The sequence below is a fragment of the Halichoeres trimaculatus genome, unplaced genomic scaffold, assembly GCF_033239565.1.
Source record: "Halichoeres trimaculatus isolate MK-OKI-2021-1 unplaced genomic scaffold, fHalTri1.1 fHalTri1_scaffold_20, whole genome shotgun sequence".
Lineage (NCBI taxonomy): Eukaryota > Metazoa > Chordata > Actinopteri > Labriformes > Labridae > Halichoeres > Halichoeres trimaculatus.
In genome coordinates, this window is record NW_027437198.1 from 3,973,436 (window position 1) to 4,000,396 (window position 26,961).

The window sequence follows — 26,961 nt, forward strand, 5'->3', positions numbered from 1 at the left end:
GGCTCCATCCTGCTCCTTCACTTTTCTCTGTCTGTTTTATCCATCATGCTGAAAGTGTAGTCTAAAGATCGCCTCTACCGTCAGTTCATCACTATGTTATAACCGCAGCATTATTGTGGTCCAGGTTCACAGTGCATGTCAGAACAAGCATGCAAATATCAGTGTCACAAGTATTACGACGTCTGCTAAAACTACAGTGTTTTAACTGCTAATTCACCATGTAAAGCCGAGCTGCTCAGCAGAGCCGAGTCCCTGCATCCAGCATCTGAGGGGGGATACTCGGCTCTTGGTGGGTGTATCCCTCGGTGGCGGTTGTGTGACTAACTGACATCACAGAGGAGGAGCTGCTTTATTAGATTACTCCAATAAAAAGAAAAGATCCTCGTGTCCTCATGAAGGTCGAAATCTTGCAGCCAAATGGCAATGACCTATTTTCAGAGGCATCAAATCTCGTTCTAGGATATCAGAAAAAATACAATATCTCATTTTTTGAAAATTCAGGGGATGAAAGGTCTTGTTTTCAAATTTATTATATCATATGTAAGTATTAAATCAGGGATCAGCATGATATGTCCCCTTTAACAAGTCTGACTGGCACCATCTTAATCTGCAAAGCCCAGTCTAGCTCAATCTGTAAGTGAAGGCAGCCGCTCTCTGTGTTTTCTTTCATATTTACATAATGAAGAGTGATTCATTCAGATTTTGAACTTGTTTTCTGAATACTCAATCAGCTGCACACCTCCACACTGTCAACTTTGCAGCCAAAGTAAGAAATTGGCAGACGGGAGAGAAACATTTCCTGTATCCAAAGAGTGATTTTGGTGGCTTATGGTTGCTTTTTAAGGTTATCGTTCCGTAGGCATGGGCCAAGCATCTTGTCACTAGAAGATGCAGAAAAGGAGGATTTCTTTTGGAGTTGGGAGTGCTCTGGTTGTGATGTCTCTCCACTCTAAAACCAGCAAATATGTTAGTTGACCTCTTGGATCCTCATAAAAAATCTCTCATAAACACCTCATCCCTGTTGTCTTTACGCACATGCATGAAGGAGTGCTCACGTGCACACTAAACCATCATGTGCGTGCTTTATTTCCCAGGGCGATGTTAACCTCTTCGGGTTCACCTGATTTTTACAGCACTCAAGCTGTCATGCGTCATTTTGTGGGAAGCTAATTTCAAAGTCATCTGGGTTCACCGCTTTGCTTCTGCTGTTATACAACCTCTTTTGGAAGGCAGTGTAATTGTGCCGCAAATGAAACAGTGTTTGTGTGCGTGCCTCCTGATGAATATCTCCCTCTGTGTTTGGGAAAATGCAAATGTGTGTTATTATTAGGTCCAATCACCACTGCTGGCTTGGGTAAAGTGCTGGGTATGCTCACAGAGTGTAGTCCACTTTCCAACAGCATATTTCTTTTTTCATCACTGTGCTTTGCTTCTGAATAAAACCCTCACCTTTCATCGCACAAAGGTAGAAAAACAGCTACCATAAACCCAGTGACCGGCTGCACAGATTTCTTATTGGTTCGAGAACTTTTCCATCCCGTATTAAGTCTTCTTGAGGTTTCTGTCAGAAATAAGGAATAAATACTCATCCAAATAAATCTTGGCTTTTATTCCAACCCCAAAGACCTGGACTGTTTGGTCCACTTTAAACGGACCAGGATTCGTTTCCCAGGCTGGTGCGGACTTTTCATGCAGGTGTGAATAGACACAAACGAACCCTGGTGCGGACCAAACAACCCGGCCGAGGCCCACTTTTTGAGGTGGTCTCGGTCCGCTTCCAAACAAACTCTGGTGCGGTTCGTGGTTCTCCGGTGCAGGTCTGAATACAAACCAAGGTCCATCCGAACTAACTACAGGATACATGCGCCTTTTGGGCCTATAAAGCCACCGTAACCTAACCGTCTTTGGTTCATACCTGATCCTCCGTCTTCTGTTTAGCCACGCTGTTGCTAGCATGTTGTGGGTCAGGACACGCAGAGCATAGCGTCTCCTTGCTTTGCGCATTTGTCTTTGCTGTTCCAAAATTGTAAATGGTGTTGTTAAGCCTTCTTTGAAGGAGCTGCTCTTGAAACTGAAAATGATTTTGCAGCTCTAATAAGAGCACAAACACATGTTTACCTTCATTTCCAGGTCTGTATTCTGTGTGCCGCCCTTTGTCAGTGCTGTCCAATGAGAGCACTGATCGTCACACACATGGATGTGTTTATAGAATAAAGTCCACTTGCAAAAAGTACAATCTGATTACGAACCCCACCAAACGAAAAAAATAAATTCTGCTTTTGGTCCGGACCTAACAAGTGGATCAAAGGACTTTTCTGGTCTGACTACAGCATAAACTATTATGGCTGAGAAGTGCAAGCCAAAATTACAAAGTTTGAAACACTTTTACAAACTTTTCTTAAATTTTCATTTTACAGAACATTTTTACAATAAAAAAAATCTAAATTAGAAAAACACTTTTAAGTCAAATTTACAAATGTCAGATTTTTGATGGAAAGGAAATGTACTTAATGCCAAATGTGACCTGAAAGTGATTAAACCTGAAACCTGAAAAACACAGCAGTGCATTAATCATGTTCAGTCTGATTTCAGAGACTGACCACATGAAAAGCAAAACCGTATTTTTTGGCTATATTGGGTTCAACAAAACAGGTAAAAAACATAATTAACTCACCATAAACTTTTTATAAATTCTTATAAACTCCGTAAATGTCACTTCTTACAGGTACCGAGGTGTTCATCTCAACCATAAACTGGACTGGACTGTAAACACTACTGCACTTTACAAGAGGGTCAGAGCAGACTCTATCTGCTGAGGAGGCTGAGGTCTTTTGGGGTGCTGGGGGCACTCCTGAGCAGTGGCAGACTGGGACTGAACAACAGCTCGGGACTTCGACTCAGCCTAGCACATCAGTAGACGCCCCCCCACCCCCAAAAAAAAAAAAAAAAAAAATCAGTCCCAAATCCTCCAACAACGCTGTCTGGCACTGTCCCCCGTTCGGGCAGTGTGATTGACAGGCGACTCTGCCACAGCCTAATCCACCCCACCCCCTCTCTCTCATGTTGCGGCTGTGGCCCACTGGCCCACTGGCCCATCAACCCACCGGGGAAATTTTGCGCGGAGAGAGGTGTGGACGCCCATCTCTGCGCTCCTCTGCGCTCCTCTGCACCTCTCTTGGCACTGCAGGAAACTTGCAAAGTGGGCCGGTCACGCCCTGTCTGCGTGGCAAAGGCCAGCGCAGGGCAGGTGTGCCTGCGCTTGTGCCCGGTCTACAAAATTAGAGCCCTAGGAGTCTGAGGAAAGATGAGTGAAGTAACACAGCTGTGGTGCTGAAGGGACAGTGCTCCTAAAAAAAAAGGAATTCAAAGTCAACCAACACTTTAAGAGATTTCAGAGGTTCTTCTGGGAGAAGATTGTTTTCATCTTTCATTTTTCGTAGACCATTGCCCTTTTCCAGAGGAGTGGTGAACTTCCGGATGTGTTAACGAATATATGTCAAAGCAGCGGTTGTCTTGAAAAAGGTTGCCATCGTTCAATTTTAAGTGGCAAACACCTGTTCCTGAAAGGGTTTCCTTTGGAGAGTACGAGTGTCAACTTTCATACTTACATCACCATTTGAGATATCTTTTTCACTGCTGATCCACTGCACTAACATGTTTAAAAGTCTGGATGAGTTTCATATCTCATTGTACTGTAACACATGAAGACAGGGCTGCACGGTGGTGCAGTGGTTAGCTCTGCTTTTTCTGGGTGGAATTTACATGTTCTTCCTGTGCATGCGTGGGCTCTCTCTTGCTTCCTCCTACTGTCTGAAAACATGCTTGGTCACAGTACATTGCCCATTGGTGTGTGTGTGTGTGTGTGTGTGTGTGTGTGTGTGTGTGTGTGTGTGTGTGTGTGTGTGTGTGTGTGTGTGTGTGTGTGTGTGTGTGTGTAATGATTTGTCTCTATGTGTTAGCCCTGTGATAGCACCCTGTTAGATGAGTGTTACAGAGACTTCACTGAAAGTTGATTTTTAGCCCCTGATGGGTTATTGAAAACATTTTCTGCTGACCCTGAATCCACCACATGTTCACATTAACTGGGGTGAATTAAATGTGATACACAGCGAAGCTCAGTCAAAAATAAAAAGGCCATTTTTGCTTCAAATACATGCAAGACAGTTGTTTTAAATATGTGCTAACACACCAGAGGGCCAAGATGCTGTTTGCTTTGTAGTTCAGTTTGGGTCTGTTTCACTCTGTGCAGGTGCTCCAAGAATTATGTGCTTCCTTCACTGTCTGATCTTCTGAAATCCTTGCCCCACTGTTCTTATTTAACTGACCCTGTAATGTAATACCAACTCAAGTAGGGGAGAACAGGGTTAGCTGTCTCACTTTTTGCTCTAGTGTGAATTGCTCATCTTTAATACATCTTTTAGTCGTCATTCCTACAATAAATAGCTTGAGTTGTTGGTTTTAACCGGGTATCTCTCTCAGTTCTGAACATACTGTAACAAAAAGGGAATTTACAATCAAAGACACTGACAACCAACTCCATGGGGATGGTTGTCACAAAGTTTTGGGTTGTTTGTCACAATGTTATTTTAATGGGAAAAATCTTTTTAAAAAGGTAAGAAGGAAGCATGACATTTGAAAGTTTCATTGAATTGACATGTTGAAAAAATGCATCTTAACACAATAAGCAAGGAATGTGAACAGGAAACACATCTTTAGGCCAGCCCACTGTATATAACATATAAATACAGGGCTTAACATCAACCTTTTTGCTCACCAGCCACTGTGGCTAGTAGTATCCCAAAGTTACTAGCCACTCAGATGCAAATCCTATAAAAAGGATTTACAACCTTTTTAAGTGTAATCGACCCCTGTTCACACTCAAATCAAGACTAAGGGGCCATTTACACGACAATGGTTTAGGGTGGCGAGCAAAAGTTTTGTTGCGTTTTAGCCTCGGGGTTGCACTGAAACTGCATTTCAGCCGACCTAAAACGCAAACTTTTGAAAACGGCCTCCAGAGTGGGATTTTCCTGAAATGCTCCCGGCAATGTTGCCATGAACAGTAAGCTGGCATTTTCAGTGGTAACGCTGACGTCACACTCTGCCTCGCGCGCACGCATACAACAGTACAGCAGTACTGTTGGTACGATCATCACGAATGTCACAAGGTGTGTGGGTTTGGAGGTGTGACTGGAGGTATGACTGTTCTCTTTTTCTGCACAAAGGTTTTCTCTCCCTTCCCCTGGGGGGCACAATCAGTAGCTGATGAGAAACACCTGTTGCGGTGGCACTAGAGGCTCTTCAGGGGTGTGTTGTGTGTGATAGCGGAGACGCGTGTGAGTGAACACAGGGTGCCAGGGAAGCGGTCTGCTATGGTGGAGTGACAAAGAGCACGAGATACGAGCAGGAGATGCGAAAGGAGTGGTCTGGAGCCGTACAGTGACGTGACGGGAACCACAAGGCACACAGGTGCAGGAGAGGGTACAGAGTCACTAAGTGGATTTGTTTTTATCAGAGTCAAAAGTCTGGGTTTCCTTGTTTTAAAAATCGAGTGTTGTGCTGTTTGTGGTTTTATTGGTTTTATAGTTTTATTTTACTGAGGACCCATGGCCGACAACTCTGGATTGTGAATCTACAACAACTCGAAAAGTGACTTTTTCTTGCATCCAGACCCTGCCTTCTGCCACCTTCTTTGGACGGAGTCACTCCCTACCTGTGAAGAATCTGGACTATCTGCTGTCTTAAGAAGAGGGAATAAGACTGTCACGAGGGATCAACTTTAATTTGTTTTACCATAGAGACTGATTATCTTTTAATAAATTGTACATTATTGCATCTTTTAAACTAGTCTGGCTTCTGTGTGGACAGTGAGCCCCCCAAGAGAATAAATTGTTAAAAATTATAGCTTTTCCCCCGTTACACGAACTACCGTGTTGTGCTTGTGCTGCTCTATCTTCTGAATCTCCTGACTGTCTTTAAACAAAATGAGCATCTGCTGCTCCACTTTTGCACTTAGTATTCCCCAATACACCAGATGATCAGCTCAACTCGTCTTCGGTGAAGATCTCACAAAAGCTGCTTCTGGACAAGACAGTTATAGCACCAACTATAGGCCTGGCATGCTAACTACAGCATTTTCAGTCCCTCTGCATTTCCTTGTAAACGCAGATTTTTTTCACTGCGTTTAAGCGTTTTCGGATGAAACGTTGTGTAAACAAGGCCTAAATCAATGTTTGACGCCACAGATCATTATCAGGTATTCAGCTCTGATCAGGCTGTGTGTAAGGTTGCTCTCCTTTTACATGAAAATAGGCAGTCTATTAAGGCAGAGTTATACAAGTAGTAGTTTATCATTGCATTTAATGGAAGTGGTGAAGGGATGAAGAAGATTAATTGAAAAGATAAAAACTAAACTGAAAAAAAAACTAGCAAGAGACTGTCTGCTTGGATATTTATTTCCAACAGTCATAGTCAATATGTCACTCTGTAGTATAATTATACATTTTTTTGCAGTCGTAACATTGAAAAATGCGTCATGACAACAAAAACAATATACAGAAGTCAAACTAGAGTAAAAGTCACATTAATTTAGAATGATTTGGTTTGTTAACATTATTTTCAGAGTGAACTTTTTACATATAACTTTGATAAGGGTTTGTATATAAGGAAGTTTAAATATTGTTCTTACAGCTCCTCATATCTGTTCCCAACGAGTGCTGCTCAACGCCCATACTCCCCTCTTTTCCCTGCTCTCGGTGAGTGTTGTTGGTGAGATCAGTGCAGTGTGAGCTTAAATGAGCTCCATCCAACAAATGTCCTCACTTTCAAAAAGTGTAAAGGAGTTTTGACGCTAGTTTGTGCCTCAAACCCTGGAATCTGTTTCCAGTGAAGAGCGAAAAAGACACAAGTGAACTTATAAATTATCAGGAGCTTAACACCAGGGGCTGTCAGGGTGTCAAAGCCGCAGGCTGGAGATGGAGTCTGAGCGCCTGACAGCAGTTATATCAGCAAAAGACTTAGTGAATGAACCAATGAGCAAAGACTGTGTGCAGGCAGTGCTCATGGGAGTTGTAGTGTTATTATCTCATACTGCAATTGGTTTAGTATTTCAGGTGCTGTTTCAAAAAAAACACAATTACATAATTCAACCCACCAAAGTGGCTAGTAGGAGTGGTGGTGTCACCCGCTTCTGCTGAAATTAACCCGCATTTGGCAGGTGTTATTATCAAGCCCGTATATATATATACATAGGTGACAACCAACCCTAAAAAAAAAAATCACATCCAACCCCAATTGGAATTTCTTGCTAGTATCAAGGCTAACAACTGTGTAATAACTAGTTAGCTAGCTAAACACAATCCAAACTATTGATTTCCCTCCACACTTCTTATGATGACAACTGATTTGTTATGAACCTGTTGTGTCAAAGCCAAGAAGAAAAATATCAAGGAGCTAAATATTTAGATTTTGACATGAAAAACACAAAAAGTTCTCACCTAGTTCAGCTGTCTCACTCCAGACAATTCCTTAAATTTCCAATCCTCAGTTTGAGAGACATCAAGTTATAATAAGTTTGGCAACCAAACCGTGTGACAACTTACCCTGTTCTCCCCTAACCCCCAGCTTTTCTCTTTTTTCTGTCAAACCAGACACACTCCTCAACTATCCAAACTGGTGCCAGTAAAAGAAACCCAGTTTGGTATCAGTGAGCCCTGCAAGATTTTTTTTCTCATTGTCTCATTCTGTAGCCCCGGGTGATGGATGGTTAGCTCTGTCAAAGTCACAGAAAATCACACATCACCCAAACTCATTTTGTAAAGGGGGGCGAGAAAATGACCGGTTTAAATCCAATGAACGTCATTGTTAGACTGTGTGCCAAACACAGCAAAGAGGACTTCAGGGACACCACATTGTCTACACAGATCCATTTCTGGCAGACTCCGGAGCCACAAATGGAGGGACGGGCCTGGATAATCAGATCTTTAAAGCCTGGCGTGTGAGCTAATGGCAGAGCTGTGCCCTCGCATTCCAAATCACAGGACATTTTCAGATAATATGACAGAGCGAGTCATTTTTCTTTGTATCCACGAGCAGGAACAATGTTGTGGTTGAAACTAAGTCAGTAAGGGTGTTTGAAAAAAAAATAGCCAAACACTGAGGGAGGCTGCACTTTGCTGAACTAGTCGAGCTGCTTCAAAACAGAAAGGTCTCCTGTCTTTCTGTGAAATCAGATCGACTTGAAGCAGACAAACAGGTGCTACTCTGCAGGCTGTAATGGGCTGAAAATGACAGTGTTTACATCGCAGATGTAAATGTCTCCTGGAATAGGGACTCTTGGCTTGAAACCACTTGTTAAACCCCAGTTACAGAAGAGCTGTTCTTCTAGTACAAGCGTCTGCAACCTGCAGCTCTTTGACTTCTTTGCAGTGGCTCCTTGTAGCTTTAAACAAAATACCATTGAAATATAGATTTTTTAAATTTTCTTACAGAGGGTATTGAAGAATAAAGACTCTAGGCTCTAATTTCGTGGCGCATCACAGGGGGCGCAAGCCTGGCGCACCCCGCACAGTGTTAATTTCGTGCGGCGCACCACCGTGTGCTGCCAATTTGACAATTTGGTAGACCATCTGCACGGAGATGGGTATGTTGGCGCAGTGACAATTTTGTGCCAAAAACAGTGCAGAAAGTGCACTGAAAGCTCGCCAGCTCCAACCTGGTCTATTCTCGGCGCAAAGCGGAGCGCACCCTCCGCAGCTTTAATTTGGTGACAGGCGCACATGTGCGCACATGTCAACAAAGCCTCAGAGGCAGGTTTCCAGAGTGTCAGGCACATTTTAATGCAGTAAACAATCACAGCAATCACTATTTAATGTAACTGTCTGAACCAGCGTATACATTTGTATCTATATTAACTGTCCCGTCACATCTGATGTCAGATTAAAGCCGTTTGTCATAATGGAAAGTTAACCTGACGGCAGCTGGAAGTTTGATGCACATCTTACAATTGAACATTTAACAGCCTTAACATCTGATACTGAGTATATATCTGGCTTCTCTCATTTCATTTAATTCAAAGAAAAGAGGGAGAGAAAAGACGAAGAAAAAAGAGACAAAATAAATGTATGTCACTCAGGATTTACCCGTGATTTCCCATATTTCATGCATTTATATTTTGTTGAACTTAATATGCATCACATCTGTCAATAAAGCCTGCCACCGCTCTGCTTCATCTCCTCCAACATCAACAGCCCACCAACTTTCCATACACCTGTGGCTAAACTCAAGTTTTACAGCCCTGGTAAGAAAACTAAATCTACAAAAAAGCTAATCTGTCAAAAAATACAAATTTTAATTCTGTGTAGATGGATTCAATAAACTGTCAACACGCTCTCATAATAAACATGCTTGATATTTGACTTCAGCAAACAACAAAAACTGATGAGTTAAGTGGTAGTATTAATATATGTTATCAAACTCAGGTTTGTTTGGGGGTTTTTTCAAAAACGTCGACATTTTTGAAAAATCTTTTTTTTTTTCTTTTTTGCAACTTTTTGATTTTTTTCCCCCAAAGCTATTAAATTTCATTTTCTTTGAAATTGAAAAATTTGTGAAATTTTTGCAATTTTAGGGGCTGGTAGTTATTTAATAGGACCGGGGTATAGTTGGGACGTGATTAAGATATAATTTTTTTTTTTTTTTTCCCGCAGCCACTAAAACCATTTTATGTCTTGTAGTATTCCAAAGCAGTCCTTTAAGGAGCCATTCAGCGTTTAACATACCTGTAATAGCTGCAATGTCATATGAGCAACAAAATACAGTTCAGTCAGACAACTCACGTTTGAATAGTTTATTTAGCAGCAAATATATTTTATGTTTGGCGTCCAGGCTCCGGTCTCATCACCCCTCACAATAAATTTACATGGTGACATTGAGGAGTGATGAGCAAAACATACTGAACATAATCCCCCCGGAGCCTGCAGGTGGTTGCTGGGGTGGTGGTGGGGGCAAAGAAACATGCAGCATTACAAACGCAGGGCAGCCAAGGCATTGACAGGCAGAGAGGGATGAGAGACTCCCGGTTTAAATAGACCGCCCAATTGAGAGAGTGTGATTGCAAGATGGTTATGACGTGTGAGACACGTGGTATGTGTATAGCAGTGCTGCTCGAGTTGACTGCCTGAACTAGCTCGCGGGCTCGCCTCATTTCAGTCAGACAACTCACGTTTGAATAGTTTATTTAGCAGCAAATATATTTTATGTTTGGCGTCCAGGCTCCGGTCTCATCACCCCTCACAATAAATTTACATGGTGACATTGAGGAGTGATGAGCAAAACATACTGAACATAATCCCCCAAAACAAAATTTAGGAGCCTGGGCCAGAATGTAGAGCCTACTATGTGTGACCATGGCACCAGCCGCCGTGAGGCCATTCCCCTCCAGTACAGCGCCTGTAGAGGAATATACTATCTAGTGTTCTCTTCTATGTGTGACCATGGCACCAGCCGCCGTGAGGCCATTCCCCGCCAGTACAGCGCCTGTCGGGGAATATACTATCTAGTGTTCTCTTCTATGTGTGACCATGGCACCAGCCGCCGTGAGGCCATTCCCCGCCAGTACAGCGCCTGTCGGGGAATATACTATCTAGTGTTCTCTTCTATGTGTGACCATGGCACCAGCCGCCGTGAGGCCATTCCCCGCCAGTACAGCGCCTGTCGGGGAATATACTATCTAGTGTTCTCTTCTATGTGTGACCATGGCACCAGCCGCCGTGAGGCCATTCCCCGCCAGTACAGCGCCTGTCGGGCAATATACTATCTAGTGTTCTCTACTATGTGTGACCATGGCACCAGCCGCCGTGAGGCCATTCCCCTCCAGTACAGCGCCTGTAGAGGAATATACTATCTAGTGTTCTCTACTATGTGTGACCATGGCACCAGCCGCCGTGAGGCCATTCCCCGCCAGTACAGCGCCTGTCGGGGAATATACTATCTTGTGTTCTCTACTATGTGTGACCATGGCACCAGCCGCCGTGAGGCCATTCCCCGCCAGTACAGCGCCTGTCGGGGAATATACTATCTAGTATTCTCTACTTTGTGAGGCCATTCTCTGATAGCACTGTGGCCGCAAGGGAACATTCTACGTTGAAGATGCAGACCTATAGCATTTATTAGATACTTTCTTTAACCCAGCAAACCACCTGGTATGCATTGACAGTATTAAGCAGCAAGTAAAATCACTTTTCTTTCATTAACACTTTCAAGCAGAAGTTCAAGGGCTTTTGAGCAAGCTGGATCTCTTGAGAACCATCATAGCATTGCTAGCAGAAGACAACTAGCAACCCAGGGATTTGGGTGTTGAGGCAGGCAGATGAGCAGCAATGGGCATCCTTGATGGTCAGGGACTGAGGGGACTGGAGTTCGTCTGGCAGGCAGTAGCACAGGCAGAGAGCAAGCAGCTTTTGGAGAACCAGGATCTCATCATAGGTTGTGACCATCGATGATGAACAGGAGGACGATTGATGGGTTGAGGGATGATAATGCCAATGTTCCATCATAAAAACAAAGAACAAATAATGGTATTAGTTTCAGCAATAACCAGTGGCAAGATCTATCAGAGTTTCAAGAATATGGAATAAATGTGCTCTTCTAAGTTGAATCAGAATAGTGAGCTCAAATGATAATATAGGAGAGGCCTAGATTTGGATTTGCCACTGAGAAACTATAAAGCCATGAAGAGAACTGCTTCTCGAAGAAGAACAATAGAAGTCAAATAGGTCTTAATCTCAACACTGACTTATGCACCAGTGATTTAAAGAGGGGCATTCTTTATCATTGCTTGGAGGATATGCCTTAAGTCATTGAGAGCAGCAGAATGGAAGGGTCCCCAAGAAGAATCTGAAGTCTTAGCATCTAATGTAAAACTAAATCCAGACGAGCAAACCATTAACCATAAAGAATCCCCCAAAACCAACTAATGGAGCAGGATCATTATAAACTAGAGAGAATCTTAAGTCTCCACAAAGTCATTGCAACTGAAGAGAGATCTAATGAAACCTATATCATTATTATAACTTCATTGAACATTCCTTGTGGCAACACCATAGCTCTTGCTCCGAATAGGGAAGGGAGTTTGACCTTAACTTACTGAGAATTTGACAAGGTTGTTTAAAGAGCACAGGACTGCTAAAATCTTTTACTAAACCAGTACTCAGATGATTCACAAAACATCTATTGGGGAGAATAAACAGAGCTTTGGAAAGAGCCGTCACGTCACCGGAGTTGAAAGATACTTCCTATTAATTCCTCGATTCAGCAGGAGTGAGCCTCCTGAAAGACAGAGCGAGGGTGGCTGTCTGCACACCAACTCCACATAGGCATTATTTAACAATTAGGAAATGCAAATGTTTTAATTGCAAGAAAACAAACAAACAAACAGGGAACTCATATCCTGAAGAAAAAGGTGCCTGACCCTTTAAGAATGATCTATAGAGCTAGACATGAATTTGGCTGGAATTCTGGGGCCGGCAGGTCTTGTAACAGTTATCACACAAAGAGAAGTCATGAAAGAGTCTCGGGTTTTACGCCCGGTAAAGCCAGCTTGTGTGGTCAAGGAAATAGGCTCTGAAGTTTCAACAGGTTTTTTTTTTTTTTTTTTTTTTTAATGTATATCATTTTCATTTATAATTAAATTTATTATTATTGTGTATTATTATCATCCTGTATTCATTCATTCGTTATCTTTATTAATAATTATTATTATTATTATTATTTATTTTATTATATTTGTAATTGTCATAAGTATTATATTTGTTTTTATTTTTTATTTTTAATGCCACAATAGATATAACTTAAAACCCAATTCACATTTTCACTGGCAAAAGAAGACATAGGACATGACAGATTCAGAGCACGGATTGAAAGAAGAGTCAGATTAAGATTCTTCTTAACAATTTAAAGGACTTCCCTGGCTGATGACCAGAAATTAGATGTTTCCACAACATTCATCTGTTAATGAATTATCATTTGCAACGCATTGATTTTTTTTTTTTTTTTTTATTAATTAATTAATTTTTTATTATCTATTCTTTTTTTAATGTTATTATAATTATTATTATTTTAATTTTTTATTTTATTTATTTATTTAATCATTTATTTTTAATTCATTTTATCATTTATTTATTTATTTATTTTTTAATCATTATTATTCTTTATTTATTTTAATTTTCTTCCGGTCTCACAGTCTGACATAAATGCACTGGCAGAGGTGAAAGACAGCAGCACTGCCTTCAAACATACCCCCATGCAGAGGAGCAGCAATGAAACTCTGAGAATTGGTCATAACTGCATGACCTCTCCCAATCAATTAAAAACAACTGAATGCATTGCAATAAAACACTGAATATATGCCTTTTGTTTTATTATTATTATCATTAAACTATTATTTATTATAACTATTATTTTTTTATTTCATTTTCATTTCATTTCAGTTTATTTCATTATTTATTCCTCTATATCTTTGCTATTTCTTTATCTATTTTATTTATTTATCATTGTTTTATTTCTATACCTTTATAGAAGGTATAGCATATTTCTTGTATCTTATATCCATTCCTTGTATCTATTTAATTAATTTATGTATTTTAAAAATATCATAATTCATAAATTTATTTATTATTATTTATTAATTTATTTAGTTTAACTGACACTGAATTGCCTTGCTGCTAAGATAAACTTGCTTTTATCTTTAATTTCTTTATTTATTTGTTTTACAGAAAATGTCATACATTTCAGCTCTTAGCATTCATATTCAGGCATTTTATAAAAAAAAAAAGAGGATTTAAGACAGTTAAGATCTTAAATTCAAATTATTGGATTTTATGATTAAAGGCTTTTATACCTTGCAGATACCCTGAATCGAATCTCTGAATGTACACGACATCTTGGCTGAAAGATTGAGGTGTTCAAAGAAAGAGCCACCATAGATGAGAATGAGGTCTGATAACATGGCAGAGTAACAAATTCCTCACTGTATTGAGCATAAACTGCAAGCAGGTTTAAAACGCCTAAAGCCTTATAGATTCTGCCATTGTAAAAGTTTTACAGACCTGGATCACTATTCTCAAGAACCTGCAGAATTTTATGCAATCTACAAAACTTTTGTCTGCAAATCCGAACCCACGCAACGTAATCTTTACCGATATAATGTCAAAGCCTGTCGGAATAAGAGCAAAGATAATACGCATATTAAATGATAAAGTAACTACATCTTGCACAACCCCCGTGTCTGCTCTGATACGACAATGAATAAATAAATAAATATATAAAAAGCATCAAATAAGTAAGGAATAATTACAACACAAGCGGGAGAGTGTTGGCTGAGGGGCTTAGACCTGCGTCCTTTGAATGACGGACCAGTGGCGGACTTTTAACTTTATCAGTTATGAAGGCAATTGAAGGCACAACGAGATTACCTGCAGGAATTATTCCCCAAAGAATCAAGAGCGACAGGCAGCAGGGAGCAGGGACCGAGAGCCAAGGCAGGGGCTGGGACTGCAGTTCCCAGGGACCTTTGCGGCGTCAGTGGGAAAGACCGGGGCAGGTACAGCAGACACGGGAGAGCCCAGGTCGCTCACATGGCGAGAAAGGGAGTCCATGGCATTCAACTAGGCATTTCTGACGATCGGAGACTCCCCCGAGAGGTGAAGACAGAAGAACGCGTCGATGGAGGTGTCAGGATCCGGCAGCTCTGATCTCCGGTTCGGGAGAAGCAGAGTGAGGAGCAGAGTGCGCGCTTAAGCTGGAGCTTTACCTTCCCCCTGGAGGGCCCGCTGTTCGCTGTGCCTTCGACACCCGGCGTCGAGGCATCGGGGAAGGTTTGTTGGATCAGCAGATGATCAAAACTGTTAACGGCTGAGGCTGACCAGGAACGTTAAACTACGGCTTACAGCTCTCCCAGGTTGAGGTGCATGAGCCGCCCGGCAAGTCATTTGCTGGTAATGTAGAAGGATGATTCATTCATGGAGCAAACTTCGCCGACCGAGCCTGGGTTTCAGGAATAAACCAACGTCCGCCTCTGAAAGTCGAGACTCACCCTTTGAATCAGAAACGGCGAGAGACACCGCGACCTACGCAGCCAGAAGGTAAAATCACGAGCGGCAAAGAAACATGCAGCATTACAAACGCAGGGCAGCCAAGGCATTGACAGGCAGAGAGGGATGAGAGACTCCCGGTTTAAATAGACCGCCCAATTGAGAGAGTGTGATTGCAAGATGGTTATGACGTGTGAGACACGTGGTATGTGTATAGCAGTGCTGCTCGAGTTGACTGCCTGAACTAGCTCGCGGGCTCGCCTCATTTCTGCTCCTCCAAACTTGTTTCTACCGGCTCGTGTCATCTTGTCATACTTTGGTACGACCCACACCGTGTGCACAAGTGGGAAATACAGTCTATGGGGAAATAACATTGTGGACCGTGCAGGGTAACTTTATATAGGGGAGTATAAACCAAAACCTCTGAATAACATACGAATGGAAAACAAAAAAAAAAAAAAACATACAAAACTTAACAAATCAAAGTTGCATGACCCCCCCCCGAAGCCAAAAGAAAAACCTTATGGCCCCACCCAGTGCTCCAAAAAAAGTTTGGGAACACCCCCCCACCCCCGTTTTGGACCAGCCCCATTTGCATATAAATGTCCATCAGCCCCTTATCACAAAGAAATAACTAAAACATGACATATATAATTTACTAAATTAAAAAAACTTTTCCATCGGATAGCTATTCACTACATTTTACTTATGTATAGAATTTTACACACATTATTGTCTTCAGTAGAATAGAATAGAATAGAATAGAATAGAATAGAATAGAATAGAATAGAATAGAATAGAATAGAATAGAATGGAAGAAAACAAAGTAAGAAAGTGTATAGAGAGTGCAAAAAGGTCCGTAAGAAAATAGATGATGACAGCTTGGCCGTCATTCTCCAGTGAATTGTGAAGATAAAGTAGATTTTGTGGCTCTGGAATGACTTTAATCCAGGTGAGCTGAGGACAAATGGCTCCTATGAAAGAAAAGGTTGCAGACCCCGGATCTAGCAGTTTCCAGGGGCATACATTTCTCAGTGACGTCAAACGATGATTGATGATAGCTGATGGGTTCTGAAATGAGATGTTACATAACTTGAAGTCATTATCTACATTACACCAGTGTCCTGAGTTAAATTCCCCTTGACCTCAAACCTTCTCAGACCTTCACACAATTTGTCCCCGCAATGCAGCTTCAAATATCAACTTCAAGCTCTCTGCAGCATCATATTTTGAGGGACTGACTAAGCCGCTGTATTCAGCTTCTTCAGAATGAAAGCAGCCGTTTCTGTTCTGTTTCATGTTGCTTTTCACCCAACACTCTGCAGGTTAAAGCTGGATTGTTGCTGAGTCTGTCAGCCACAATATGGCCTTCGCTCACTCCACAGGAGGTTGACTCATCCACGGAGGAATAAAATCCTGAGCCACTGCTCCTAACAGATAAACATTTCTGACTCTGTTTGGACCGAGCAGGTGTTCTGGCACATTTTTATGACAGGCAGCTGTCACAACATTTCCCAGTCACCCCCTCTCTTTTGAAAACCCTGTTTCATCTGAATACTCTATAAAGTGCTGCCCTCTTTTCCTGTCTACGGAGGCATCCCCTGCCTCTATCGCACCGAGCACACTTCACTTTTCTCCCCCGGTTCCCTCCATCACCACCCCCTGAGTCCCCTGTCAGGTGTACTCTAACTCTGGAGCAGGAGCAGGAAGCCACACTTCATTAAGGCTGGTACTGATCCTGAGGTGCAGGAGCTGGAGGCTATGTCAATGATAGAGTCGCAGTGAAATCTGTCTGTGAGGCTGCGAGGCACGCGCACACAGCCAGAGGCCACAGAGACACCCTTTATCCCACTGCTGGCTCTGTTCAAACAGGGCTGATAATTAAAGCACAAGGAAATTTGTGAACTTCAAATAAAGAAAGCTGAATGCTCCAGACTTACTTTTCACAATTGCATTCACACAAGTACTGAACTCCTTGAAATGTCACAACAATATTCAGGAGAGTCACATGTCACAACATAAACCCTAAGCAGCTGAGATTTACATGGATTTTTTTTCCAGAAGCATATTTACACATGATGTGGCAGGGGTGGCATTATGGGTGGGCCCAGAGGTCCCCAGCCCACCCACTTTTTAACAGCCTACACAACTTGTCTCTGAGTTTGTTTGTTTTTTTGTTGTTTTTTTTTCAGTTTTTATTCAATTTAATTTAATTTAATTCAATTTTATTTTATTTTATTGTATTCTATTTTATTTTATTTTATTTTATTTTATTATTTTGTTAATTTAAAAGAAGCATTGTGGATTTGTTTTGTTAGTGTTAGACAACCTGTCTTTGTAAAATGAGCAAAGTTTGGCAATCATTTTAGCCAGCTGGAAAAAATGAATGAACAAACAGTAGTGACACATTAGGTCTCATGTTAAGACCAGAGAATGGTTTTGGGAAAGACTGCAGGGTTTTTTCTTTTATTTAACCATGGTTGAAGTCCCCGCTCTTCAAGCCTAGGTGCCAAAAGGAACCAAATTTGCTTTGAAACCACAAATAGTTACAGTGGTGTATTGGTCAGTCATTTTTATTAATTTAATCAGTGATCCACTAACTTTGATAATTTAAGGCCCAGCCATAATGGTTTGGCCCACCCAAAGCTGAAATCCTGTCTTCATCATTGACTGTATATTGAGTGGACAGCGTGGCTCTGCCCTTTATCATTGTACAGTTTTGAAGCCAAAATTCCCCTGTCACAGGCGCATATGATAATTATTTTTTTTCTTTTGAGTCTAATCACTTCTTGACTCTACCTCCAGACATATTTTATAATCCCTGAAAAAAATACACAAGGACGGCAGCTGTCAATCATTGTTAAATGTGACGTAAATCTTGTTTTTAACCTCTTATAACTAATGAAAACGAATTTTTTTCAAAACAAAGAGGACCTGAATACAAGACAGCCAAATGTTATCTTCAAATCACCACAACAATCGGATGTGAGAAACATTTCTACGAGGTGTATTAATTTTTTAAAGTTTGACCACTGCTCGTCTGGAATGGCTGGCGAGCCATTTTCTTTTTACTTCTACTGCAGCCAGCCACCAGGGGGAGCAGTTTTTGTGGAGGCCTCATTTTGAGCTAGGCAAAATGAATTCCATTATTTTTTACAGTCTATGGTCTTCATCCCTATGATGTGGGTGTATACAGCAGTTGTCACGACACCATCTGATGGAGACTGTGCTGTATTCATTTCAGTAAACAGGGTGGATCACCTTTTAAATTGCCAAGAAAAAAAAAAGACAAAAAGAGAGAGAGAGAAAAAAAAGAGTCCTGCTTCAAACTTCCTGTCCCCGCTTAAACCAGGGAAATCATTCACACTGGTCTTGTTTTTGTTTTTTTTCGTAAGTCAAATTATTTTCACTAAAGCTGCTTCATTTTACACATTTTGAATTTTAAAATACACAAATGCTTTTACAGTACCATTTTTGGTGCACTGGGCAATTTTTTATTTGAATTATTTTCTTTTTAAATTCTTTTTTTTTGGTCCAGTTTGGTTTTTATCAGTTTCATTTTTCTTAAAGCTGTAGTCTATTGATCCTGTATTTGTAATACAACAAGCAAAAATAAATGTTGCTGGAGTGTGGGCTCACATAATCCTCAGTACCCTGCTCGGGGCACCCCAGTCTAAAAAGTCTGGGCACGCCCCTGCTTGCCACTGGGTGCCCCGTTGTAGCCTACATTATGTTGCTCTGCTCCTCAGCGGATGGATTTGTGCTAAACAGAGGGTTCAGCTCTTGGAATAGAGGGAGTTACAATGAAAGACAGGACTCACCTTTCCCCAGGTAAAAATCAAACAACTTCTCAAGCGTTTATGGCCACAGTGCACGAATCTCTCTCTGATTGATTCCTAAATGTTTGAGTCAAATATCTTAAGCAAACTGCCAGTGCAGAGTTAACAACGAACCATAATATTATCATCTTGAGCTGACACAAACTCAAAACAGTGACTTAGTTTCCAGCAAGAAAACGAACATCTCTCCTCTCCCTCCTCTGTTTACCTTTGTGTCGCTGGCTGCTATTACTTGTGAGTTGTCCTCATGCTGAAAATGTGATGAACACGCGACTCCTGTCAATCCCGAGACACAAGAAAAAGCATTTGGATTTTTTTACATGGAAAATGAAAAGAAAAGTAACGCACAGTGAGTTGAATAAGTAACTTTAATCTGATTACTGGTTTGGTAAAAGTAACGCGTTAGATTACTCGTTACTGAAAAAGGTGGTGAAATCAGACTAATGCGTTACTTAGTATACTAAGCAGTAACGTGCGGTGAGGTCCATGATGAGGGAGGCAGGCAGCCAGCTAAAGTTGAAATTTCTGTGTGTGTTATATATACGGTGCACTGCTCACATTTGCTAATACAAACTGTTACTGGCCAGGCCTGCCCCTTTAAAGCGGTGACAGTCTGTGCTGTGTGTGTGTGTGTGTGTGTGTGTGTGTGTGTGTGTGTGTGTGTGTGTGTGTGTGTGTGTGTGTGTGTGTGCGTGTGACATAGCAGAAGGAGAGACGGTCTGAGTACATGCATGGTGTGTGTGGGGCAGGAGTACATTATTTTGGTCTTTGTTTCTTCAATAAATGTGCAGTTGTGCACAAGGTGCACCTTTTTTTTTCCTCCTCTTTAGTCTTTTCCCTCACTTTGGCCCGGACTCCTAGACACCAGTTGCCAGCAATCAGCTTTCCCATCTACGGTTCGGAGACGGACTGAAGTCCCGGAGTTAACGAGACGAATTGCCAAGTAAAACCCGAAACATACGTTCACCTGCATTTCTACAGGATTTACATCACAGGAGCAAGAGCAAAATACGAACAAAAATAACTTATATCTCAACAACACAAGAACACAGGCCAGGCACCTTCGGTATACTCTATCAAACGTCTGCACTAACAAACTATCGCGAGACCTCAAAGAGGGTGCGTTACTACAACCTGTGGAGGCAGAGAAGCGCTGTGCCTCATCGATGCCCACGTTAATCAGCATGAGACCTTAGTACGCATGCGCAAACCTGCAAAACGTTGTGATTTCAAGTAAACGGTCTCTCTCTCTCTCTCGGAGTCTCTGCCTCCGACGCACATTACAAGCATGAAGCCAGCGCAAAACGCTGTCTGTCCCCTCTGTTAGCCTCCCTCTTATTGACAATTCAGCAATTTACTTTTTAATCTATTAATTATGACAAATTGTATACGAACAACTGAAAAAAAATATATTTTTTATTAAAAAAATATATATTTTTTTATATATATTTTTTTAATATATATATATTTTTTCTTGTTAGCCTAGGCGAGGCACTGCCTCCCCTGCCTCCCCTGACCGCACACCACTGATACTAAGTAACGCTATAGCCCGTTAACGGCATCACTAACAGTAAACAAAGAGCATCGATGGAAGACATCCAGCATTTCGTCTCCGTTGTGATTGGAATGTGGCCTTTTTGACAAAGAATAATCAAGCTTTGTTTCGGAGAAGGCTGAATGGAAACGCTGTACAATGCCTGCAGTTATAACACCAGGATAAAGGATGCAGCTCACCTCTCAGGGAAGAATAAGGGTGTTAAGTGGTTGAATTTCTTTTTAACAGATCTTCTTAGAAATTGTCCTTCTGTTTTGATCAAAGCATACCTCACATCAGCAGCCATCAAGGCTGAGCCAGAGAAATAAAGTATCTCATAGTGTACTGTACCAGTGTGCTGATCAAAGAGCAAACACAAATGCAACATTAGCATGAGGTGAAACAGATTTCACTTCTTCTCCTACACTGAGAGTCCATCAGCCGTGACAGCACAGCTTTGTGTTTGTCACATTAACTCTGAAGCATGCAGCGCTTCCCCTCCATTACGCCACCACTTCAGCTGTTTGACTGCGCTTAATTGGCTTAATTATCTATCTGTGGAGCATAATGATAGTACAGTGACAAAATGGCCACAGAGCTGTTTCACAGTCGGTTCAAGACATGTGTCTCATTATCTTACTGTATTTTTTATGTGTGTGTGTGTGAAAGCACAAACAAGCATGTGTCAGTCTGTGTGCAAGATGAGAGAAAAACAGGAAGAGGTATTAGCATGTGGGGGCAAGTAAAGCTTGAGCAGGAAGGAGGAAAAACAGTTCCATTTTTCCTCCCTTATTTATGATAATGATCTGCACAGCGCCTGTCAGAATAATTCAATTAAGAGCACACAACTCCCAAAACTGTTACACTTCTATTTTTCCACCAAATTGAAATCCATTAAAATCCTTCTTTGATGTAGAAACAAGATTAAAGTGTTTTTATGCCTCAAGGTTGGCTATTTCCTGTGCAAATAGAAGAAATAATGTTAAAAGGGTGATTCTCTGTTGCTGGAAAAATAAAGTCTCAAATATGAGGCTTTTTAAAATTCAAGTGTTGCACAAAATTGACCACCATTCGCAGCTCGAAAAGTCCTTTCAATAGTTGTTTTCATCTACTGTGACCTCCATGCTACAATATACATGAATAAAGGAGGACAGAAAATGACAAGGTTGCCGTTTTCTGTCCTATTCTCACCTAAGTTATACTTTTTAGGGTGATGTTACGTGTGTTTAAAGCCACACTCCTGACCTCAGAGGTATCAAAAGTCTCCATACCTCCAGGTAGAGTGATGGGGCCGCAGCCTTTGCCCTGAGGGTCCTCCTCCACGATGAAGATGCTCTTCTTGCACAGCCTCCAGAGGCCAAAGTGGGCCGCCTCACAGGTGGCGTTGAGCTTCTCCACCCGCGGGCTGAGCACGGCCCAGTGGTCGGTCACCACCGCCGCCAGCATCGCTGACATGCCCACCACGATCACCACGGACGTGATCTTCACCTTTGTCGCCTGCTCCTCAAACATGCTGCTGCTCCAAAGTAGTGAGTGTGTGAGTGTGTGTGTCTAAAGAAAGAGTGTGTTATCGGAAAAGACCACCTGAGACAGTCCAGCTCCCTGATTGATGCTCAGCTCCTTGATGATGCGTGTTGGCTCCAGAGGTTCCCCTGTCTTGTCTCCAGCTTCACTACGCCTCTGATGTCCTCTCGTCTGTCCTGTCCTCAGCTCTTTCTGTCTCTTCCTCTGCCTGGTGCCTGGTGCTTGGTGAAAAGGGGACAGATAACAGTGCCCTAGATTCCTCTTCACTCTTCTCCTCCTCTCCCTCCCTGGTTGCCTTTGGTGAACTGAGGCCATTTACCTGCTGGATGAAGATGTGCTGGGATGATTACATCTATTACATCTAATAACAGCCATTCTGATGTTGGTTCAGACTCTTTTATTTGAAGTCTAGACTCAAAGTAAAGATTAACTTCTAACATCAAAGAAAATCTGGCAACTTTGTGCAACTTTGATGATTTTTTCCCCAATATTTCATAAGCACACCAACATTACCAACCTATCACCTTTTGTCACATCTTTCATGTCTTTACTCCGTTTGATCTGTTTTCAGCGTGAGTCTCTCGGGTGCTGTGAGCCAGGGGACCCAGAGGATGGAGATTTCCTTTATTAGTTGTCGTCTGATCCACTTATTCAGCCAATCAGCGGTTTAGCTCTGAGATAAAGGTCCCACCTGATGCTGGCAGCTGATCCAGATTCAGAGAGATGGAAAAAAGGGCTCTGACACAAGACATCCAAAAATGCCCATTTAAAAGGATTCATCACGCTGCACTGAGAGAATTCTTGATTTCAAGAGCTTCACATGTCCCTGTTTTGATCAAATCATCATCTGTCTGTTCCTGGGTGCGCTGACTCATGCCAGCTCAAAAAAGTATCATACAAGTGGCTGTGACCTTGCTCAGAAAACACTGTCTGGCTTCAACCTTAAATTGTACTTTCAGCAGCTTTCCAAAAAAAATGACAGCACTCGCTTTGAGGATGAAAAAAAAAACCTGTAAAAGCCTGAAACATCTCAAAGGCACAATCAACCTTCTCCCAATGAAATCCTTCGGTAAATGGGCATGCTTTTTATAAACCTCTGTGCCCCACTTTAAAAAGGACTCTGGCCCATTTTTCAGCCCTGACAACACTCGTACAGCTCTGAGTTTTTAACACACTAAATGCTGAGATCTTAAAGGCGCAGTGTGAAGAAATCAAGAGTTTTAGCGACATGGAGCGTTCAGATTTCAGATTGTCACTCAGTGACTCTCAGCTTTTGCAGATCAAAGGGAATCCTGAAGATGGCCTCATTTATTCTGATCATCATGTTGACGGCGTTGATGCTGTGGGACATGTCTAATAGCTGGATAAACAACAGGCAGAAAGCTCCATGACAGTCACATCACCCTCTGATAGCTCATGTTCTGTTTGACAGAGCTAGCCTTCAACAATGAAGCACCAATCCACCTCTGACTGTCAGAGAGAAAAGAAAACTCTCAGACAGAGAAACAGCAACATTTGTTAGACTGTACAGTAAACAATAAACAATGACCTTTACAACCAATAAATGTTGCTACAGAAGCACTCTCTAACTGTACGTGTCACTTTTACCTGTGGAGCAGAAAACAGCCAACTTCAGCGTCGTCCTTCAGACCCAACTTTTTCATTGATGACTCCCAGCTTGGAAACTCTACACCCATGTTTACTCTCGTTTTAGTCGTTGTCTGTCCCAGTTTCTCTTCATTTCTTCCTGATCTTTTTGGAGCAAAATCAGATGATTTAGGGGCAGTTTTTCCGAAACAGTGAGCAGCCCCCCCCCCCGAAAACCCTGGTTCGTTTGGGCATATGTGAACACAATAATCGCCCTTGGATGCGGGCAAAACAATCAGGTCGAGATCACCAAAAATAGGTGGTCTCGGCTCGCTTCCATTCAAGCCCTGTAGCTGGTACTTCACAGTGAGAACACAAACGCTTCAGCAACCGTCACAACAAACTTATAACTGTGGCTCACACTGTAGTCACGGTGGGGCAGTAATGAGCTCGGTTAAAAACTATACAGTCAATAGTTTGAATGTTTTTATTCGATTTTTCTTCATATACATAGCTACACACAGCATGAGAACATCCAGAGACCCTGGAACATCTAGAGACAACAATGTTTCGCACACATCGTAAAATCATTGAAAATAAATAGTTATTTAAAAAAAAAAAAAATTAATAATAAAGAATAAAAAATGAAATATATATATACATACACATACATATAAACACATACATACACACATACACACATACACAACAACTATACAGTCAAAACTGTAGAAGAAGAAGAAGTAGAAGAATCGACAACAGCAACAGAAGAAGAGAAGACCAAAGAACTGAAGAAAATGAGTTGTGGGCTCATGTGGAGCGTGAGGAGAAGTGCCTTCATGCAGTCGGGACTCTTAAAAACTACACGTTGATCATATCCTGCACACTGGTACATGAGCCATAAATGCTATAATGCTAATTAGCAACACACGTTGTTGATGCTCCATGAAGACAAGGAAACCCCTCACCTTCCAGGTATGATTTCTGACCAATAAGAGAAAAAGTTGATCACACATGGCATTTATTTACAACTTTGAACCAGCAGACTTTTGCCTTGTGAACACAAATGAACCAAGTGACAGCTGTCATTTTTGTATCATTTTTGTATAATTTTTGCCCCTGAATTGGAACAAAGTTAACGAGCCACAGGTGTGAATACACCCTAACACTCATGTGATGCATGTTTGAGATTCTCCATCAGAAAATACTCTCAATACCATGTCTTTTGTGCAAAACAACAAAAATACACTATCTCTCTTCTTCTTCTCTTCTTCAGCTACAATAACAACAGCAACAACAGCTGTCTTCTTCTTCTTCTTCTTCTTCTTCTTCTTCTTCTTCTTCTTCTTCTTCTTCTTCTTCTTCTACGGTAAAAACAACAACAAGGGCCAACATCTGGTTAGTAAAAATGAAGCCTATGTTGAAAGTGCTAAAAGTTGCTGTGCATCAGGGATCCGCTTGAGTCTGGCTGCAGAAAAAGCGGAAGTCCCATACACACCAGGCCATAAAAAAAGGCTTTTACAGCATTACAAAAATATTTACTGCCTGGTTCAAAAAATTATCTTGGGACAAAATTTAGAGCAACTTTTGAAACAAATAGCTAATGAAATGAATAAACAAAAGCGTTGGTTTAACGTCAATAAATTATTATTAAATTTAAATAAGACTAAATTTATGCTATTAGGTAAAATGAAAACTGATGTTGCAGGGCAAATCAAGGTTGATATTATAACAATTGAGAGAGTTCAACAAAATGTATTTCTAGGTGTTGTAATTGATGATAAGTTATTATGGAAACCTCACATTAATTATTTAAGAAAGAAAGTTGCAAAATGTGTTGGTTTTATGCAAAGAGCAAGTCATGCCCTAAATCAGAATGCCCTACTTATATTATATAATTCATTTGTATTGTCATATTTAACTTATTGTATTGAAATTTGGGGAATTTATTACCACCTGTGACACTTCCAAAAAAAAAGGCCATGAGGATTGTTCATAGAGTAAAATTTAGGGAGCATACTAATCCACTTTTCTTAAGATCATCAAATTTAAAATTCCATGATTTGGTCGGATACAAAACAGCTCAAATAATGTTCAAGGCATCAAAAAAAAACTCTACCTACAAATATTCAGAATATGTTTCATGACAAATATGTGCATCACTCATATAATTTAAGAGGGAGTAATAGACTTTACCAGCCAAAAACAAGAACAACTCTAAAATCAATGTGCATTTCTATACAGGGAGTCATCTTATGGAACAGTTTAGCAGAAGAGTTAAAAGCAAGTTCAAATATTGTTCAGTTTAAACAATTGTTTGTTAAAAATGTGATGTTCGAATATATGGAGACGACAGACTGAAGCCTTCTGTTGAGGATGTGAATTAGGGGGAGATGGGTCTGGGGTCAGAGAGTGCTGGGGCTTTGTTTTGTCTGGATGAGTGTTGTTGGGAGTGTGGTTCTATGTTTGTTTTGTGACTGGGAGTGAGGGATTGGAAATGTAAAAGTGTTGTCTTCATCTGTTCCCTTTTCAAACCAATGTTGTGTTGTATTGTGCAGGTTTGACATAAAAACATCACTGACTGACTGACTGACGGAAAAACGGCCGTAAAGCAGAACCCAGCTATCAACAACACTGTATGATGGGTGTTTTTTTTTCATAAGTTATTAGGATCGTTTGATCGTCCAACCAGAGACACAGCTCAGCTCACTCGACCAATGGGCGCCATGTAGGTGTTCAAAAGGGAACTCAAATCAGGCATCATAAGCAATGCAGCTGCGTAAGCAGATTGGCTTCCTTTCACTGTTTCAGGAACAGACTGGTGACATCACAGAGACTACGTCTATGTTTTATGCATACTATGGTTTTGCTCTTTCTGTCACCCAAAATCTGCCGTAGACAAAAAAAAAAAAAAAAAAGTGGACGTTTGCCATGAACAGGACCATAGTGATGTAAATATAAAAACCTTTTTCTGAATAAATAAAAAAAAAAATTGAAAGTTTTATGGGGATTACTGTTAAGATCCTTCTTAAACATATATAAACATTTTATTTCATTTGTTTCTCTTTTTGGGAAACCCTGACAACTTCTACACACTGCACCTTTTAAGCAGGAGCAAGTAAAGAGGAAGTCATAGCAGAAACCTGAGGGTGCGTTACTTATGGTGAACTGGGAGAAAGAAAAAAAAAGTGGAATTGTTTTTAGCTTCCATTCAAAATTCCTCAAACTGCACAGCTAACGTTTGTGTGTGAGATGCACATGAATGGGACAGTAACAGCACAGTGAGTGTGACGTTTGGCATCTCAGAGAGAGGACGATATGTGAAGTGCTTTCTGTAAACACCATCGGCAGCTAACTGAAGCAGGAAATTGATCATTAAAGATAAATC

General features: G+C 41.2%; 1 protein-coding gene across 2 annotated transcripts in view; it reads right to left on the reverse strand.

Moving 5' to 3' along the window:
* The window catches only part of cacng1b (calcium channel, voltage-dependent, gamma subunit 1b), a 49,425-nt gene extending 27,202 nt beyond the window's left edge, over nucleotides 1–22,223 (reverse strand). Inside the window, exon 1 of one of the 2 annotated variants that reach the window (XM_074696882.1) lies at nucleotides 21,734–22,223. In XM_074696882.1, coding sequence (XP_074552983.1) covers nucleotides 21,734–21,974 — 241 coding nt within the window. In that variant the 5' untranslated portion in view covers nucleotides 21,975–22,223. The remainder of the gene's footprint in view (nucleotides 1–21,733) is intronic. The other variant, XM_074696881.1, reaches the window with a different exon arrangement.
* Nucleotides 22,224–26,961: the final 4,738 nt, after the last annotated feature.